Here is a 21,541-nt window from a genome sequence, read left to right as displayed (position 1 = left end):
TCTTTCTCAGTAAACTGGAATCATTACTTTGGATGTATTCTCATTAGTCCTTTTATTGAACTAATAGCAATAAAATTCGAAATCCATCATCAGTAAAGAGCATGTGAAGCCACAGTTGTTGGAGTAATGTTTAGCCAACTGAAGCACTGTATGTGTTTTTAATACAGGTCACACAGGGATAAAAGACATAAAGTGAAGTCACTCAGTCATGTCCGACTCTTTGCGACCCCATGGACTGTAGTCTATCAGGCTCCTCTGTCCATGGGATTTTCCAGGCAAGAGTGCTGGAGTGGATTGCCATTTCCTTCTCCAGGGGACCTTCCCGACCCAGGAATTGAACCCAGGTCTCCTGCATTGCAGGCAGACGCTTTACCGTCTGAGCCACCAGGGAAGCCTTAAAAGACATAATGTGTTTTCATAACTCTTAGTCCTGACCCCACAGTCTTGTAACTTTATACCAATAGATAATGTATGTTGAAATATTAATATTGTTCCTCATTGTTGGTGTTATTGTATAATGATGATTAGATAAGACTATCAGGAGATTTGGTTTCCATTTGTATGACCTTAAGATATTTAAATGGTCTATAAGGAATTGTTTGTTTTAACTTCCCAAAAGGTATGGTTTCTTACTAATTATAAATACAACATGCAATTCATTTCTGCTGTGATTAATTCATGTACTTTCACCCTTGCTTACTTGCTCAGTGAGGATATGTTTAAATACAGGATGGGATAATGGAATATGTTGTTCTTTTCAGTGAAGACTACCTAAAGGTTATGATGATGCTATGATTGAAATATTTCCTTTTAAAATCTGCTGTGGTTGCATTTTATGTTGAATCATGATATGTGTTAACAGTGGGACTATATTATAGAGTTTTCATAATTTATATAAATATATTTATCACTCAGTTCTATTTTCATTAAAGCTTGTTAGAATGTAATTATGTGGAGGAAAATCAATATACATAAGAGGGAAGAAAAGTTTCTACCTTTATTATCTAGAGTATTATTTGAATTTCTTCTGTGAAGGACAATTTTTTTTCCCTCTAGACTGCCCTGATGACATACATGAGGACTTTGCAATGAGAAGTTGCTTACAACCTATTATCATTTCTTAACAGCTACTAACCGTAAGAAAAGTAATCTGAAGAAGCAAGGTACTTGAGAAATACACTTTGTTTTTCAGTGTAATTGTTTGTTTTTAATTTTTTATTGAAGGATAATAGCTTTACAGAATTTTGTTGTTTTCTGTCAAACCTCAACATAATCAGCCATAGGTATACATATATCCCCTCCCTTTTGAACTTCCCTCCTATCTCCCTCCGATCCCATCCCTCTAGGTTGAGACAGAGCCCTGTTTTGAGTTTCCTGAGCCATACAGCAAATTCCCGTTGGCTGTCTGTTTTACTATCTATTTTCCCATTTACTGTCTATTTTATTTTTTTATTTAATAAGTTTCCATGTTACTCTTTCCAGACATCTCACCCTCTCCTCCCCTCTCCCCATGTCTATAAGTCTATGTCTGCTTCTGCATTGTTGCCCTGTAAGTAAATACTTCAGTCCCATTTTCCTAGATTCCGTATATATGTGTTAGAATAGGATATTTATCTTTCTGACTCAGTGTAATTCTTAATAATGTGTACAGTAATTTTTTTCCTCAGATTTCATAGAACATTGTTATAAAGAAAGAAGCACCTTAAACAAGATCACAATTAGATGGACTTTCCTTTTCTTTCTTCTTTTCCCACACCCTGTCCCCACTTTTTGCTTCTCAACTATATTTTCTTTCCTCTGCCATTCATTTCATGGATAAGGCTATCTGTTTTGTTAATCTGTTTCCTGATATGACATACTAAGATTAGACAACTCAATAATATTAACATGTATATTGAACTAAAATGTTATTTTTCAATATAATTATGGTTTAAAATAGATTGCGATAATACAGTTAATGGAAAGATTTCTATGTAAATGGCTTGTTTATATGGGTAGTTCTTATACAGTCATATAGAACTATAAAAATGATTCAAGTTGAAAGTGTAAAATAATCCTCAGGAAAAATGATTGTTCCATGACCTTTAAAAATTTTGTCAGCATAAGATAAATGTATAAGGAAATGAATGAAATAGGAAAACTAATATTTAGTGCTCTGTAAAATATTAGAAATGTTGAGAAAATTTAATTTTTGTAAAAAATTTATCAAAGTAATTTGAACATTACCTTCCTGTAAAACTTGGAGGCAAGAATTTTTTTTTTTAACCTTGGCAAATAGTCATAATCCTAGATTTCAATCAGCTTCCAACATTTCATTGCTTTTTCAGTGTTATGAAATAATGCCCCTCACCCCCGTTGTTTTTTCTTTTTTAATAGACTTTAGTAGAGGAGATTTAGGTTCATAGCAAATTAAGCAGGAAGTACGGAGGGTTCCCATGTACCCTTGTCCCCACACAACACAACTTCCCTCCCTATGAACATCTTACACCAAAATGATACATTTGTTACAATCAGTGAACCTACATTAAGACATAATCACCAAAAGTCCACGGATTCCATTAAGGTTCAGTCTTAATGTTATACAGTCTATGGGTTTGACAAATGAACCTATTACAGTATCTTGCAGAATAGTCTTACTGCTTTAAAAATCCATTAAGTCCTCCATGTCTTTTCATGGCTTGATAGCTCATTTCTTTTTAGCAATGAAAAATGTTCTCTTATTGGGTATACCACAGTTTTCTTATCCATTAACCTACTAATGGATATTTTGGTTGTTTCCAAGTTTTGGCAATTATTGATGAAGCTACCAACAACATCAGTGTGCTGGTTTTCTTGTGGACCTGTTTTCAACTCCCTTGGGCAAATACCAAAGAGTGTGATTGCTGAATTATATGGTAAGAGTATGTTTAATTTTGTAACAAATTGCCAAACTCTCTTCCAAGGTATATGTACTATTTTGCATTTATATCAGAAATGAATAAAAGTTCCTGTGGCCCCACATCCTTGCCAGCACTTGGTGTTATATTTTGAATTTTTACCTTTATAATAGGTGTGTAACAGAATCTTATTGTTTACAGTTCCCTAGTAACATATAATGTTGAGCATCTTTTCGTATGCTTATTTGCCATCTGTGTGACTTTGATGAGGTGTGTATCCAGGTGTTTTCATCCATGTTGTAATCAGGTTGCTTATTTTATCGTTGATGTTTAAGAGTTCTTTATGTATTTTGGATAAAGTCCTTTTGCAGGTATTTTGTTCCTGTCTGTGGCTTGGCTTCTCATTCTTTTCATCCTCTGTCCTTTTAATGTGAAGGATTTTTCACCAGTCTCACTTCCTCCAGGGCATCTTCATCTTTGTCACAGCCACTTTCCTCATTTATGTCAGTAAGTTTGCCTTCACCGAGTTCTTCAGACTGCGTGTGAAGACCGTCTTTCTGTTGATGTTAGTTTGAGTTTCACTCCAGCGTTACCACTTTTCTTTACTACACTTTCATCTTTGTTGGCGAGTTCTCTTTTTCTTTTTTTTTTAATACTTTTAATTTTATTGGAGTAGAATTGACTTACAGTGTTGTTTCAGCTGTACATCTAGGTGATTCAGTTATACATAGATTCCTTGGTCATATAAGTAATTACAGTACTGAATAGAGTTCCCTGTGCTATACCATAGGGGGTCCTTGTTGGTTATCTGTCATATATAGTAGTATATGTATGTTCATCCCAAACTCCTAGTTTATTCCCCACTACACACACTTTAACCTTTGGTAACCATGAATTTGTTTTCAATTTCTCTAAGTCTGTTTCTGTTTTGTAAATAAATCCATTTGTATCTTTTTTAGATCCCACATATGTCTAGGTCCATCCATGTAGCTGCAAATGGCATCATTTCATTCTGTTACGGCTGAATAGTATTCTATTACGTGTATGTTCCACCTCTTAGCCCTCTTCTGTTGACGGGCATTTAGGTTGCTTCAGTGCCCTGGCTATTGTAAATAGTGCTGCGATGAACATCAGGGTGCATGTGTCTTTTCAGATTATTGTTTCCTCTGGAAATATGCCCAGGTGCATGATTGCTGGATCATATGATAGTTCTAGTTTTAGTTTCTTAAGGAACTTGCACACTGTCCTCCGTAGTGATTATAACAGTTTACATCCCCACCAACAGTGTAAGAGGGTTCTCTTTTCTCCATACCCTTTCCAGTATTTATTATTTATAGGCTTGCTTTTTGGTGATGGCCATTTTGACTACTGTGAGGTGATACCTCATCGAAGCAACAGCTTTGATTTGCATTTCTCTGATAATTAGTGACAGCACCTTTTCATGTGTTTTTTGGCCATTTCATGTTTTCTTTGGAGAAATGTTTCTTTAGATCTTTTGCCCGTTTTTGATTAAGTTGTCAGTTTTTTTGACAGAGTTGCCTGACCTTTTTGTATATTTTGAAGATTTAATCCCTTATCTGTCACTTCATTTGTAAGTATTTTCTCCTGAGGGTTGTCTTTTCATTTTGTTAATGGTTTTCTCTGCTGTGGGTGAGTTCCTTTTTTCAGTTATCCATTTTTGGAAAATGTCAAGTGGGTTTATCACTGAGAAACGAGCAGGCAGCACAACGACACGCTTTGCTGTCCGTGCGTAAATGACAGGTGTGCAGTGGCCAGTCACCCACAGACTGAAAAAAGTGGCACCATTGCTCGTCTGTTATTTACATAGTGACTTGTGGACTGAAGCGCGAGCAGCAAAGTGTATGCTTTATATAGTTACTCAGGAATACAGCATGGAAACTGAAATCCAGACCATTTCTTTTTTTGGAAAATACATGACTAAACCACTGTGACTGAAATTCATGCATGTCAGAACTAGTGCAAAGCATGGCCTGCCTGCATTGTAGACTATTTTACCTGGTTATAGGTAATGTGAAGCTCCTCTGGAGAAAAAAAGATACTGGAAAAAAGTCTTTTTTTTTTTTAATCCCCTTTCCTCCTCTTGTTTCTTTTAATAAGCAGGATATGGCAGAAGTGATGGTGTTGGCGGAGCTGAGGGGGTGGTGTATGCGCATGATGCAGCGTGTCGATGTAACTTCTTATCTGGTGAGAGTGATGCTGTGAAGAAGAGTAAAGGTTGGAGGCGGCCACCATTACCTAGAGTTTGGTCTGGGGCCTTCGCAGTATCCAGTCAGCGATGGCAGGAATGCTTTGGACTTTCTTCCGTAATGTCACCAGCCTGGGGTGGATGTCCAACAAATCAGGTTTAAAGACCAAAAGTGTGGTACTGCAAATTTCCCAGTAGAAGTCTGCCCAAGTTACCTAGTTCAAAGGAAACAAATTTTCATTGGAATATAAAAGGCCTAATTTCTTAATGTAAAAAAAACATTGTTTTTTTAAATTCAGAATAGTCTGTAATTACAAAAGCAGAATGTGTATATGATAGAAAATTATAGATAACACCATACTCCCAAGCCCAGAGGTTACTCATATTAACACTTCGGTATAAGGTTGTTTTTCTGTGCATATGTGTGTATTTTTACTAAAATGAGATATTACAGTACATACTCATTTGTAACTTGATTCAATCTCCACCTTTCTGTGACAATACATTTTTATGTTATCTAATACCCTATCAATGTTTTTCCATTTGTTTCTCAAATGTCTTTTATAGGACAAACCAGTATCCATTCTGGGACCATGCGTTTCACTTGGTTATATCCTTTAACTCTCAGTTCAGAACAGTACCTCCCGTTTTTTATTCCATATCATTGAATTATTGAAGATTCCACACTAGTTCTGCACAATGTCCTGCCTTCAGGATTTTTATAATTATTTCATCTTTACCTTGTTCCTTTATATGGCAGAGTAAAAAGGAATAGAGTACAAGTTATCTTTAGAGAGTACATGGCTTTAAATTAAACACTTTAAATTAAATACCTTAAATGGCTAACATAACATTATATTGGATCACATCAGAAGACATATGTCTGACCACTACTATAACTGGCCACTGTGCAACAGGATAATGACAGCCTAGTCCTACTCTTGTATACCTTTTTTGTTTGTTTGCTTTGTTTTTAATTTGTACACTTGTTTTGTTCCTTTATGACTAGAAACTAATCTGGATGATGTTATTTTGGCTCCATATAAATGTCAGTCAAAGAGCGAAGTTTAAATATAGACTGTTCTTAGTTTTGCTTTTGTGTGGGATTTAATAATGCAGATTGCTAGTGTTTTATGAACTTGCTCAATAAACATCTGTCAACATTAATAGGACAGTTTATTGGTTAGAGGATTCAGAATTCAGTCAGCAAATATTTATGAAGTACCTACTATGTGCCCTGTACAGGTTAAGTGCTGGGATTGATTAGAGAGCAAGATGTGATGCAAGTCCCTTCTCTGATGAAGTTCTCACTTTAGAAGCAGGAAGACAATCAAACATGGAAAGTGTGGTGCAGGGGATCGGCCAAGATTGTGGAGTAGAGAGCTCGCCTCCCTCATCTCACCTTCTCTTACAAGCACACCAAAAATCACAAGTGTCTGCAGAACAACCATCGACGAAAAAGACCAGAATCTACCAGAAAAGATCTACAACTAAACACATAAAGAAGGAGCTACATACAGTGAGACAGGTAAGAGGGGCAGATTCATAATATAATTAATCCAGTCCCTTATCCTGCTGGGGACAGTTGACAAATTACAGAATAAACATGCTGCAGAGGCTTTCCCACTGGAGTGACTTCTGAGCCCCAAGTCAGGGCCCCTAGCCCAGGGGTCCTGCAGCAGGAAGACAAGACCCCAAAGTATTTGGCTTTGAAGACCAGCAGGATTTGATTTTGGAAGTTTTCAAACAACTGGGGGAAATAGAAACTTTACTCTTAAGGGGGCACACAAGACCTCACACCAGGATCCAGGGCAAAATCAGCACATTGATAGGCGCCTGGGCTAGATCTATCTACCGGTCTTGAAAAGTCTTCCAGAGAGGCAAGAGGGAAGTTGTGGCTCATGCTTATTCTCTGTGTTCATGCTAGAAACAGAGAAGCTGGCAGCAGCCATATATGGGAGCTTTCTACCACATGGACACTGGTAGAAAGTGTTCCCTACTCCTATTCCTACATATTGGAGAGGATATTAAGACATACAGACCATTATGTATAAAATAAGCTATAAAGAAATAGTGTACAACACAGGGAATATAACCAATATTATGTAATAATTATAAATAGAGTGTAAGTTTTAAATTGTGAATCACTATGTTATATACCAGTAACATATAATGTTGCACATCAACTGTACTTCAGTTAAGAAACAGAAAACAAAATCCACGTGAAGTGATAAGGGTAATGAAGACAGAGTGATGAGAGAGGTTCTCAGGCAGATACAGAGAGAAGTCCTTTAAGAGGTGACGTTTAAGCTAAGGCTTGAATGATAAAAAGATCCAGACGTGCAGTGATTTGGGAATTAAACATTTCAGGCAGAAGGAAGAGTGAGTGTAAAGGCTTTCAGGCAGGAGTATGACTTGTATCTAAGGGAAAAGCAAAACACCAGAGGAAGGGAGGAAGGGATAAAATGCTGAGAGATGGAGTCAGGAGGTCAGGAGATAGATTACAAAGAAATTTTAATAAAAAGCAGAAGAAAAAATATTTTAAGCCATTCGAAATTGTTCAGTCAATAGGGCAGAGAAAGGAACAAAAGACATGGCAAGTTTGCTTCTCTGTCTCCTCAGGACTCAGCAGGTAGTAATGAGAGTAAGTCCCAAAGTGTGGCAGAAAGCAGTATCTTCTCTCCTAGAATGGTGTCTCATTGAAGGCAGCCGCCCCAATTTAACACAGCTTCTCAGTCAGGTTTAGATTTGAACTTTTTCTTGGCAAGACTACTTCATAGGTGACGGTGTGCTCCTCTATTAGCTGGCCCATAATACCTGGTTTTCTCCCTTTTGTGATATTAACAGTTATTGATAATCAGTGCTTAGATCCATTCATTCATCATGGGCTGGAAGATAGCGGTGGTTTATTTTAATCCTTCCTTACTTATTAACTAAAAGCATTTATGAAGACAAACTTCATCCTATCTTTTTTTTTTTTATCTTGAGGTTTAATTGGCATAAGAATGGCCAGATAAATGCTTTATTCAACACCCCCCCCCCCCAACACACACACACACTTTTTGGTTTTCAGTTTTCTAAATATAGACAGTCTGTCTCTGGCTTAACAGTGGTTCAGCTTTACAATTTTTTGACTATACCATGGTGCAAAAATGGTTTCTTTAGAAACCACACTTTGAATTTTCATCTTTTCCCAGGCTAGTGATAGGCTGCCTAGAACTCTCCTGTGATGCTGGGCCGTGGCAGTGAACCATGTGATCAGGAGGGTAAACAACTGATTTACTTAACAACCATTCTGTTTTTCACTTTTACTACAGTGTTCAATACTTACATGAGACATTCAGCACTTTATTATAAAGGTTTTGTGTTTGACAGTTTTGCTCATCTTTGGCCAGTGAGAGTGTCTACAAGTTGACTGCTAGGTCCTTGACACAACTCCAATTTGGGGTTGTTTTTTTTTAATAATTAATTTGGTTCTGGTATAACAAAGTATTCCCAGGTCATGTTTTACATTTCCTGTCCCAAACTGAGAATGAGCTGTTTCTCCAAGAAACTAGTTACTTTTAGAATTTGGAGACAAGGATCTGGGTCCTAGGGTTACCCAGGACAAGTAAGTTGGTCATTTTTTCAAGAAAAAGACACACAGTGGTTTTTTCTTTACCCTGAAATAAAGTACATTGTGAACTGAAACTGTTGTATGATTAATATTGTTTGCCCTGAGAAAATATTCCTACTGAGATGTGTATAGTCAAATCACTGTGTTTTACCACTAATGATGATTCTTGAAATAGTTTTTTACTGATAAGAGTACAGAGGTATTTCTCCACATACTCTATTCACCAGTTTGACACAAGTTCATTTGTTTCACTTTGCTCTAGTTTGTCAGTGATAGCTTTTTAAAATGTTTTTCTTAATTGTTATATACTTTAGTATGTTCTCCCAAAGTTAACATCACCAAGAAAGGTTTATTCAAAGAAGTCTAGCTTTTGTTCCTCTAACCTACTTCCTACTTCTCTAACCTACTTCTTCCCTATGGGTAACACTTTTTTCAATACATTTTATATAGTTTTTGATTTATCCATGTATAGATACATGCATTTTTTAAGATGTAAAACATACTCACAGAGTCACCAATAAACCACTCGTTTTCCCCTAAGTATGTGTCCAAACTTTGCAGAAGAGGAGGTGCATCACAGGTAAGTAGCTCCTTAAATATCTGATTCTAGGGGAGAGAGGAAAGATCACTCTAAGGATAATAGGAAGAAAAAGAGCTGAAGAGGAAATAGATCACATTTTTGTCATCAGTTCTTATAGTTTTTTTCATTTATCATGACTAAATCATTCATCAGTAAAATCTTTTCATAGTTTTTAATCCTGATTTTTGTTAGTGAAAATTATTCCATTATGTTTTTACATTTCTAAAATCCCCCCACCTTTTTGGGCTCACTCCCTTTAAAGTTAACTAGTGTAACTAAAGGTAAAGAAATTAACTTTATTTTCTTGGGCTAGATTCCTCCAGTTTGGCAGTCTTATACTTAACAGAAGTAGTATGCTTTGGGGCCTTTATGAATTTCCTCTCTTTGACTTAACATTGTACCTTAGAGTGAGATCCTCTGCCTTGAATATTATCTATAAAATCCATCATTAATGTGTCCCCTTTTGATATAATATGTAAGATATTATTACAAAGCAAATAATATCCTTGGGGAAAAAAATGAACAAATATACCCACTTAAATAATTATCTTTGTTTTTACTTAAATCTCTGAAGAACAAATAATTTATTCATGGTGTCTTTCTTGGTAAGAATTGTTTATTTGTTTATGAAAGCTGGGATGGTTTGTATTGTGGATATGAAATATAAACTAAACTCAAAAATACTATAAAATATGCATATACCATCAATATTCATAAATGACCATAATAAAATTCAGCCTTTATTAATGTCAGATAGTGGATAATTCCTTCATCGATTCACTGAGTTACTATTATGACTTAGCTAGGTAGTACAGATTATTATAATATAATGCCTTATATTGAGGAATACAGTTTATAAAAGCTTCATTACACCTTTACATATGTTTGTCACATATCACAAACAGAAGGTTGGGAAGCTTGTCATTATTTTGATTTTATATGCTTTCTGCAGCTCTGTACCACCTTTGTATATATGGTTCTCTCTTTATGGTAAATATATTCATGGTTCTAAAAATAGTGGGAGTCCTTTAGCCCCTTATACAAAATTTGTGAGCTGAGAGGCAATAGGCCCAGAAACTTGACATTTCCCACAACTTAGCTCAGCATCAGTTGGGGAGGCAATAGCCAGCTTGGCTGTCCTAGAATAGCTGGAAACAGGAGAGAGTTCAATGGAACAGGATGTAGATGCTGTACAGCTTTCCAAAAACGCCTGTGTGCTCACTTAGGTAATTCTACTTTTCCTGCTGTGCATTTCCACAGTGTAAGAGGCACCAGTGCTTTGCATATGCAGTGCCAGATGAAAATCTTATCTCTTCACTCTTGACTTCTCCTTTAGGCTAGGTTCTGTTATTGTCTGGTGAGAATCATCTCAGTCTAATGAAATGTAGATTGCTAAACAGCATAACCATTTGTGTTTTGAGTCATTTTAAATATTCACCAGAATAAGCTAAAGAAAAAGTGTTTTCATGTGCTGTGCTTAGTCATGCAGTCGCGTCCAACTCTTTGTGAGCCGTGGACTATAGCCCACCAGGCACCTCTCTGCATGGGGATCCTCCAGGCAAGAATACCTGGGGTGGGTTGCCATGCCCTCCTTCAGGGGATCTTCACGACCCAGGGATCAAACCCAGGTCTCCCACATTGCAGGCAGCTTCTTTACCATCTGAGCCACCAGGGAAGCCCCAAAACGTTATTATACATCCTTTTTAAAACATATTTTCTGATAAACCCTCGATAGCCGTTCTTATACTTCACGGATTCAGAAATTTCCTACCTCCTTCTCCGGAGTTATAAGGCAGTAGATTTGTGCACACTGAAAAGTTATTGCAATAGTTTTCTATCAAACAACCTTTACAGGATTTAAGGAGGTTTGTATATTTCTCCAAAGAACCATTTTAAAATCCACACTTAACCAAAATCATTTAGTATTGGAAATGGGCCACTGATGTTCCTTCAGTCCTGCTTACCCTTCATCCCCCACCCACAAACCCCTGCCTTGTTCTTCAGATGAGAAAACTGAAACAAATGCATTGTATAAGCACAGAAATTCTAGTTGATATATTCAAGGATTTTCAATGTGACCAATGCTCAGAGACAAGTTTTGCCTGTAAGTTTAACTTTCTTAAATTAGAAATGGAATTTTTATCACTGATACATTGATAATTAAATAAATTTGATAGATTTTGTTTTAAGCACATATAGTAAGAGGACTATTTTCACTATCTTGACTGTTTTTCGTCTTTGAAAATTTTACCTGACCACAAGGTGGCAGCAATGCAACCACTACAGAGAGACTAAGTGACAAGATACGAAAGAACTGTGGTGTTTTTCATTGTATTCTGGTAGGTCCTACTTTCTAAGCAGATAATCCGATAGCCTGGCTATTTGCAATAATTCTGCAACACAAATGTCCCTTCATATGATTTATTCATAAACTTGGATTATATCCTGTGAATGTTGGGTTTTATTTTGTTTTGTGGTAGGTAGTATGTAAAAGCATTGTTATTCTAACACAAAGGTAAAGTTACTCTCATCATAAATGTTCAAAGACATTTTCCTTTGGGAGATTGCTTCTGTTTTTGAGCCTCAATCACAGAAAGGTACAAAGTAGAAAAATAGAGAAAAGCAAGCCAACATGGGACAAAAACCTTTAAATACTTTTTTTTTCTGAAATGAGGATTATATATCTGCTTGTTTCTACATTTATAAGGATATGTGAAATGTAGATGTCATGTCTGACAAATAAAAGGAAAAATGATGAGCACTGAAGTGTATAATACTACTATTAATAACTAATATTTAGTAAACGCTTTCCACCTAGCCATGGATACTTATTCTACTATTTAATCCTCCCAACATACTTCAAGTGAGCTTCCCTGGTGTCTCAAAGGGTAAAGCGTCTGCCTGCAATGTGGGAGACCCGGGTTCAGTCTCTGGGTTTGGAAGATCCCCTGGAGAAGGAAATGGCAACCCACTCCAGTATTCTTGCCTGGAGAATCCCATGGATGGAGGAGCCTGGTGGGCTACAGTTCACAGGGTTGCAAAGAGTTGGACATGACTGAGCAACTAATACTTTAAAGTAGATTGTATGCTATCCCTACTTTATAGACATTGACTATGAAAATTCATAGGGAGTTAAGTGACAACTGGTGAAAAGAGAATCAGGGTTCAAGACTGGCAGTCTGACTCCAGAGCCCAAATGTGTTTCTATCATCAAAGCTGAGCCTTTATTTAAGACTTTGCTCTGGTTAATCAAGTATGTGTGTACATATATACATGTGTGGGTGTCTCCCCACACGCCTTATATTTATATCAAGGAACCAGTAAATGTGAATACTTTTATGTTCCAAATATCTCTGTTTAAATCAGAGGGTCCTAATCAAACAAATGGTATTTAGAATAAATGATGGTGGTGGTGGTTTAGTTGCCAAGTCGTGTCCGACTCTTGTGACCCCATGGATTGTAGCCCACCAGGCTCCTCTGTCCATGGGATTGTCCAGGCAAGAATACTGGAGTGGGTTGCCATTTCCTTCTCCAAGTAAATATGCTTAAGTAAACTGATAGGACTGCCATTTGTTCTGTGCTGTAGCTTTTCTTTGGTGGCTCAGATGGTAAAGAATCTGCCTGCATTGCAGGAGACATGGGTTTTATCCCTGGGTGGGGAAGATCCCCTGGAGAAGGGAATGGCTACCCACTCCAGTATCCTTGCCTGGAGAATTCCATGGACAGAGGAGCCTGGTGGGCTACAGTCCATGGGGTCACAAATGGTCACAGCTGAGCAGCTAACCCTTTTACTTCACTTAAGCTATAACATATACATAATAAATACTCCTGCACAGCTGATTTGAATGACTGCTGGCCCTGTGACATTACACTCAGTGGTTAAGAATGTGGAGTCTGAGCCACAGTGTCTGGGATTTGAATTCTACATGTACCACTTAACAGCTAAATAACCTTAGGCAAGTTATTTACACTTCTACTTGAACCTCCATTTCTTCATCTGGAAAATGAGGATAACAGTTTCCAATATTTAAAATGAAGTAGCCTTGATGATAAAAGATATGAATACTGGGAATGTGCCTCAAGTAAACAAAGGAATAAATAAAAATAGAGGAAAGCATCCAGGAAACAGAACTCCAGCTCAAGAGAAAGATATTCCTGGGATGGCAGTGAAGGGAAGTCCAATGGTAAAAGCTGTGCAAAAACCTAGACAGCTCTACAAAGGAGAATGGCAATCTCTGGCTGGATATCTCCAAGGAAATAATGGAAACAACAGATTATCTGATATCATTGACTTTGTGGAATACATTATTGGCAGGCTATTGGGTAATGTGGGAAAGTTCAGCAATAAAAGTGGAAAAGAAGCAAATGAAAAAAAGGCAATTACTCCTTTGAGGAAAGTGAGAAAGGAAATATAATCAAAGTATACCACAGTGCACAGTTCTGCACACTAATTTCATAGGCATTCTAATGTAATGACTCGATTTCACCACAAAATTTTAATATTAGGAGTTTGGGAGAAGGGAATCAGAATGACTGTGTAGGCGATAGATGGTCATTAGTCTCATAAGTATAACAAAACTATCTAAAATTTGTGACTCAGAGAAAGCCATATTTACATATCCTATATGGAGATGTCTAAATCCTAAAGAAAGAGCTAAAAGTGTTAAAACGAGGGCTGCACCTGAGGAAGGGTTAATACAAAGAGGTAGGGCGGGAATCACTGTAGTACTTGGTTTTAAACTTTTTACTATAACTTGATATTTTAAAACTAGAGGTATGTTTTATTTTGATAAAAAGGAACTTTTAAAAGCACCTAAAATAACATTTGGCAGACGGATATGATTAATAGCAAACTGATCACATTACTTTTATATCTTGTCTTTTCTCTGCCCAAGGAAAACGAGACATGAAATCATCCAGTGTGTCCACAATTGCATCCACTTGACATTGTTCAAGTTCTGTTTTTCCAGCCAAATCTATGGAATAGAGAGAGGACAGTTTATGCCCAAGAATATACTCAATTTAATTTACCATTGTAAAGCTTTTTTGTAAAAGGCAGCATATTCATATGGTTCAAAAATTTTGAACAGTATACAGTAAAACAGTATCCAGTGAAAAGTAACTTCCACCTCTGCTCCCATTCACTTCATTTTGTTCCCTACCTACCTATCATATTGGTAACCATTTTCATTCATTTATCTTATATTTTTCTGTTGTTTCTTAATGAAAATAAGAATACGTATCCCACTCAACATGCACCTCTCCCCATATATCCTAGTTTTTCCTACAAGTTCTTTAAGGGCATCCTTGCCCTTTTTTCAGGCACATAGGATTCCTTTACGTGGAAGTGCCACTATTTACTTAACTAGCCTCAACTGATTAGGTTTGTTTCCAGTCTTTTGCTAGTAGAAGCAATACTGCAATAAACAACCTATACATATATTATCATTTATCTTGTGGAAAGAATTACTGCTACTTGTACAGATAGTTTTTTGTCAAGAGCATGTGTTTGCTTTCTAGAAACTGCAAGTTTAAAATAATAGAGATAGTTTTTTTTTTCCTGCCATTTGATCAACATTTTGCTAAGGAATCATTCGTTTTCCTAAATATATTCTCATTGGTGTCAATTTAAAATGCTTCTGTGTAGAAGCATGCTGAATTGGTTGCATTTCTGCAAAGGAAACATTAACAAAATGAAAAGAACCCACTGAATGGGAGAAAATATTTTCAAATGATATGATCTATAAGGGGTTAATACCCAACATATATAAACAGTTCATACAATTCAACATCAAAAAGGCAATGCAATTAAAGAATGGGCAGAAGAACTGAATAGACATTTTTCCAAAGACGAAATGCAGATGACCAACAGGCACATGAGATGATGCTCAGCGTCACTAAGCATCAGGGAAATGCAAATCAAAACCATGATGAGGTATCACGTCACTCCTGTTAGGATGGCTGTCATCAAAAAGAACATAAATAACAAATATTGGCAAGGATACGGAGAAAAGGGAACCCTCCTACACTGTTGGTAGAAATAGGTGTGGTCATTATGATATGCACGCTAGCAAAAGTTTGGGTTCAGATACATCTGTCTAATTTTTCAGCTACATTCCAAGAAGGGATTGAGAACAAAGAGGTGTGGGGCAGGAGAGACTGGGCAATATAAGATAAAATTAATTGTCTAGGGAACTCAGGGAAAATTAAACTGATAGAGATGGTATATTTATACTAACTTGGCATTTAATCCCGTTATCCCTTGCACTGTATAGTTTAATCTTATTCAGTAATAGAGCTGCTAAATGAATAGTAAATATATGCCATGCATTTTTTCAGTTATCAAGAACCTTAAACATAAAGAATATATTACCTGTGTTTCTGGTCAAGTATCTTGCTATTGCTAGACTCTGGTGAAGGTTAAGTCCGTCAACTTCCAAAATGGGGATTTTGCCAAACGGAAGAGCTTAAAATAAAATAAGCAAATAATCAACTTCCAGAACAAAATCAAGTCATAATACTTTTGTTTTACTGATAATTGTGGAAACAAAGCGTGAGAGTAACATTACAGAATTCGTGAATATTTATTCTGTAAAGGATATTGTCAGTTACTCAGTCATGCCCTACTCTTTGGGACCCCATGGACTGAGCCCGGTGCCAGGCTCCTCTGTCCATGGAATTCTCTAGGCAAGAATACTAGAGTGGGTTGCATTTCCTTCTCCACGGGATTGTCCCAACCCAGGGATCAAACCCAGGTCTCCTACATTGCAGGCAAATTCCTTACCCTCTGAGCTACCAGGGAGCCTATCTAGGGCAGGGGTCCCCAGCCTCTGGGATCTAATCCTGGTGACCTGAGCTGATGTAATAATAACAGAAGTAAAGTGCACAATAAATGTAATGCACTCAAAGCACCCCAAAACCATCACCACCCCCACCTTGGTCTATAGAAAAATTATCTTTTCGAATCTAGTCCCTGGTGCCAAAATCTAGTCCCTGGTTGGGGGCTGCTGCTCTAGTGGAATCTGTACATTTCACAAGTTAAAAAAAAAAAAAAAAACTTGTTAGAAAAAGAAGCTGGCTAACAGATACAGAGGACAGACAAGTGGTTACCAGTGGAGAAAGGAAAGGGGACAGGCAATATAGGGGTGGAGAAGTAACAAGGACTAAGTATTATGTATAAGATGAGCTACAAGGATATATTGAACAACGTGGGGAATATAGCCAATATTTTATAACAACCATAAATGGACTATAACATTTAAAAATTGTGAATCACTATATTGTACATCTGCAACTTATATTGTATGGCAGCTGTACTTCAAATTTTTTTTAGAAGGGGGAAAATGAGTTGTTAGAAGAACTGCTACAGAATTAGTGACAGAACTGTGTCTAAAATCCAGGTTTACATCAATGCTTAGATATACTATCTCACATACTGTGTTTTAAAAACTTCTCTTTTAAGGTCTCATTAATTTTTCAGTCTTCTGAGATTAAATTATTCTTTAAAACCATAGTCTGAGGAATATGGAGTTTTGATAATTGAGTTATGGTAAGGAATTTAGCCAAACGCTGATTCTGATGAGGGACTTTGAAGTATATAGTAAGGCAACAAGCATATTTGTACAAATATACAACAGACTCAGAGAAGGTGTATTAATATTTCTCTGTAAATCCTACTTTGTTTTCTTATCAAAACCTATTATATTTTTGTCAGAAAGTAATTTTTATTCTTTATTACAGAAACATTCTAAGTTGAAGATAAATACAAATTCTACCACATAATTTTAACCATTTTAATATTTTAATTGCTTTCCCATATACATGTAAATTGGAGTAGGAAATGGCAACCCACTCCAGTATTCTTGCCTGGAAAATTCCATGGACAGAGGAGACTGGCAGGCTGCAGTTAGTGTGTTGCAGAGTCAGAAATGACTGAGCAGCTAAGCACACATGCATACATATAAATATAGAATCATAATGTATATAATGTTTGTAAACCACTTTTTTTTTTTAATTTGATGATACCTTTCCTTTTTTCTTGTTTTTACTTCTGTTTTTCCCTGCTTGTCTGCACCGTGCAGCCTGGGGGAATCTTAGTTCACCAACCAGGGATCACACCTGTATCCCCTGCCACGGAAGCGCCAAGTCTTAACCACTGGACTGCCAGGGAGGTCCCTGATAATACCTTTTTAAACGTTTCTAAATCAATAAAACACCATCTTTTGAACAGCATGCACTCTGCCATATGAATTAATCACGATTTTCCCTACCTGTGCCTTGCTTGCTCAGTTGCTTCAGTCATGTCTGATTCTACAACCCTAAGGACTGTAGCCTGCCAGGTTTCTCTGTCCATGGCAAGAATACAGGCAGGGGGATGCCATTTCCTCCTGCAGGGGATCTTCTCGACCCAGGGAGTGAACCATCATCTCCTGTATTGCAGCTGGATTGTTTACCACTGAGCCACCTTAGGTTTGGACATAAAATTATTTTGGAACGAGGGAAAAGAATAAAGTGCCACTTATAATCCCATGACCCTAATTCAACTGCCAGCATCAGCCTTCAAGTATCTTTCATATGCACTGAATAGTGCAAGATGAACTATAGTTCACACCAAGAATAAAAACCTCTTTGAATACTCACCTAATTAAGCATGCCTCTTACTGTTCTAGGTGTTTGAGAGACTCGGTGAGCAAAACAAAGTCCCAAATAAAGCTGACACAAGTTGTGATGCCTTAGTGAAGCATACTGTGTGATGAAGAGTAAATAACATGCCTAGCATTTGGGGGGTTGCTTCCCTTGTGCTAGTCATTGTACTAAATATTGAACATGCCCATTAGGTCTTCAGGTACTTAGAACAGCTCTATAAAGTAGGTATTAACTACCATCTCATTTTATAAATGAGGAAAAGTTATATAAAAAGCCCAGATCACACACCTGGTAAAGGTGAGATCCAAACTGAGGTCAGTTGGAACTCTTGCTCAGCTGTTTTTAGTTCTAAGAGCCATGTTTTGAGAAAGATATTAAAACTCAGAGCAAACCCAGAGGATAGTATCCCAAGTTAGAAAGGAGTCTGAAAATCACATTATATGAAGATTGGTTGAAGAACTTCACACTGTTCACTGAAGGAGGCAGAACAAACTAAGTGGAACATAAAAGCCATCTCCAATATGGCACAACTATCAAATGGAAATAAAAATCTTACTTATTCTAACCATCTCTAAAATGCAAAACCAGAACCAAAAAAAAATTGTTTTTCCAAAAAGAAATTTTTAAAGAGCAGATTTTTAACTCAAGATCAAGAATAATTATTTTACCGTTGGAACTGTTAACAGTGGAATGTGTTTTCTTATGAGATGGTAAGCATTCAGCTACTGGAAGCCTTTGAGCCAAGCTTGGGATGACTGCCAACAGTTGGAATACAGGGCTGCATCTAACAAGAAGAAATTTAAGAAGACAAATACGAAGTCCTTTATTTGGTTCCAGAAAAAAATAATTTCAGAGTGTTGGAGTTGTAACTTAACAGGAACACCTGTCAAAAAGCTTTAAGAGATTTAGTGATGCTGAACGTAAAGCCTCAGTATGCTATAGCTGCCAAAATAGCTACTGTGATCTTGGTAAAATGTCTTAGAAAAATGTCTCAACTTGTGCCAGGAGTGATGGTCCCAGTCTGCTGTGTGCTGTTCTTATGCCTGGAACATTGTGTTTCCCCATAGGTGCCACACGTAAAATAGCAGAGTCTAGCAGGGGCCTGTTCTACTTGGGTGTTGAGGAAACCTAAGCCAGGGGAAATAAATAAATAAATCTCCTCTTCAGAAAGAGGAAACAACTGTCCCTTGAACCTACATGTGATTGCATATCTCAGTCTATAGGAATCAGTGTCTAAAGTCAAGGCAGGGAAGGTTAGACTTAATTTCACAATGATCAGAGAAACAATCAAGGAAGTTCCAAAAAGTCGATATCTAAATAGAGATACACGTGCATGAGTTACCTAGGGACTCAGTTCTGGATTCAGCCAAAGACTGTCTTTATCTTCAGAGCATTTTCATTGACTACACAACAATGGCTTTTTCTCTATGATATTTTAAAGATTCTAAATTTCTTCAAATAATTGGATGTGAGAGAAAAAAAAAATTTGTTCTTCCCTTATTAAAATGGTAATTCCAAGACCAATATGTGAAAGCCATATGGAGATAATTTCAGTTTTGTATAAGGAAGTTTCTTTTAAAAGTTTTCCTCCCCTCTACTTTCTGTTCTTCCTTCCCAGAATTTCACGGAAATGTTGCACCTCCTGAACTGACTGATTCTCAACTGTCCTTATCTTTTTTCTCTTATTTTTCATTTTTTCCCTATTTTGTTTTCTGGAGGATTTACTTATTTTTCATCATTTTATTTGTCTGTTTGTATCGACATTAGCTGAAGAAAATTTTGTCTCTGAGCATTCCTTTTAGATTGTATAGAGTATCTTCTCTTTTCTCTGAGGATGGTATATATAGTTTTTTTAATTTTAATTTTATTTTACTTTACAATACTGTATTGGTTTTGCCATACATTGACATGAATCCACCACGGGTGTACATGCGTTCCCAAACATGAACCCCCCTCCCACCTCCCACCCCATATCATCTCTCTGGATCATCCCCGTGCACCAGCCCAGAGCATGCTGTATCCTGCATCAGACATAGACTGGCGATTCGTTTCTTACATGATAATATACATGTTTCAATGCCATTCTCCCAAATCATCCCACCCTCTCCCTCTCCCTCTGAGTCCAAAAGTCTGTTATACACATCTATGTCTTTTTTGCTGTCTTGCATACAAGGTCGTCATTGCCATCTTTCTAAATTCCATATATATGTGTTAGTATACTGTATTGGTGTTTTTCTTTCTGGCTTTATTTTTTTAAGTTGTTTTCTTTCTACACTATCTTGACATCTTCAGAGATGAAAACGGTTTCCATCCCCTACTTCAGAGATGGACTCGATAGTTCTAAGGTTCTTCCTACCCCCTTTGCCAGTGATTGGTTCAGAAATGGGCACATGGACCAGCCTGAGCCAGTGAGACATGAGAGGTTTGCTGAGGTCTCCTGGGAAAGCTTTTCTTCCTTCTGGGAACACTTAAGGGAGCAGTGTTAAGTTTTCTCCTATAACCTCTCAAAATTGCTGCTCAACACTGCCAGGCTGGAATTTCAGCAAATATATTGCTACCAGCTTCTTGATTCAGCCAACACAGTGAGGGGGAAAACTGAATAAAGCCATCCTTGGAAACCTGGCCTTCTGGATTTTCAGTTATATGATACAATTTATGTCCTTGTTATTTAAGCCATTTGGTTTTCTGTTAAAGCAGCTTATCTGATCCATTGTCCAAATGCTATTGATAGCTGAGCAAGCCCAGTCAATTCCAATGGTCAAAAGTTTAACTTCTGTATTCCTCCATTTCAGCTCTTCTGATAGAGCTTTATGTTCAGTTATTTTGATATGCTCCCTCTGTCAAGTGTGTTTTTTTACCGCAAGTAGGAAATTTCTGGGTCACATAGCATTTATTTAACTTGCCTGAACTGCTGTTTCTTAATGTAAAGCTACATAAGCTCTAAAAACCTTTATATTTTCTTTTCCCCCGAGAAGAGACAAAAGGTTCTAGAAACATTTCCTCTTCATACATTTCCATCAACAATGTTTATGCTACTTACTTGACTTGATTTCAGGCCAATCAGCTTGGTCTATTCTGTGGTCTTCATATTTTATGTCCAAATAGGCAAATATATAACGAATAATTTCTGCTCTCCCCCTCATATTAAAATAAATGAGTTTGTAGTTTGGCATGGTGTGATTCTGGAAAGAGTGAAATAGAGGAATTATTTTAACAGCTCTAGAGATGTTTCAACATTTTTCTTGAAGGACTTTATGAAAAATTTATGGCATTGTCTGAGATAACCGGAGACATTAGAGGATATTTCAAAACCAGAATTATAAATCATTATCTTAATAACATATGGGGAAGATTTGATAGAAATAAGATCCTGACTCTTTAAGAACTAGCTGGAACATTTCAGTGAAATAACCAAATCCAGGTTTTATTTATAAAAAGATATCAGAGTACCTATACATCCAACTTTGGAGAATGGTGTTAAAAGCTTTGCATTTTAGGATTTTTTTTTCTTCTGCCTTTAGACACTTGTAATGAATGGTGTTTGACATCTGCTTTGTTGTTTGCTTTGGTGACACAGCTGAGTTTGTGGGGACAGCTGGGTAAGGATTGCAAGGGCA

The 21,541-nt window shown here is 36.9% G+C and overlaps 1 protein-coding gene across 1 annotated transcript; it reads right to left on the bottom strand.

The window, feature by feature from the left end:
- Window positions 1-5,132: 5,132 nt before the first annotated feature.
- HPGDS (hematopoietic prostaglandin D synthase) lies at window positions 5,133-21,097 on the bottom strand. The gene is made up of 5 exons (XM_052642332.1): window positions 20,965-21,097; window positions 15,652-15,744; window positions 14,145-14,254; window positions 9,206-9,304; window positions 5,133-5,297 (listed from the first exon to the last, which is right to left on the bottom strand). Exons 1-5 carry the CDS (start codon window positions 21,095-21,097, stop codon window positions 5,133-5,135), a joined length of 600 nt encoding a protein of 199 aa, XP_052498292.1.
- Window positions 21,098-21,541: the final 444 nt, after the last annotated feature.

The sequence above is a fragment of the Budorcas taxicolor genome, chromosome 6 (assembly GCF_023091745.1).
Source record: "Budorcas taxicolor isolate Tak-1 chromosome 6, Takin1.1, whole genome shotgun sequence".
Classification (NCBI taxonomy): domain Eukaryota; kingdom Metazoa; phylum Chordata; class Mammalia; order Artiodactyla; family Bovidae; genus Budorcas; species Budorcas taxicolor.
Note: the sequence above shows the minus strand (reverse complement) of the source record. Positions and strands in the feature narration are given on the sequence as shown.

Coding starts and splice junctions, on each gene's coding strand:
- HPGDS (XM_052642332.1), bottom strand. CDS start 21,097: ATGCCAAACTACAAACTCATTTATTTTAATATGAGGGGGAGAGCAGAA. Junction 15,745..20,964: donor TTGGCCTGAAATCAAGTCAA/GTAAGTAGCATA, acceptor TTTTATTTTAAG/CTCTTCCGTTTGGCAAAATC. Junction 14,255..15,651: donor ATACTTGACCAGAAACACAG/GTAATATATTCT, acceptor TCTATTCCATAG/ATTTGGCTGGAAAAACAGAA.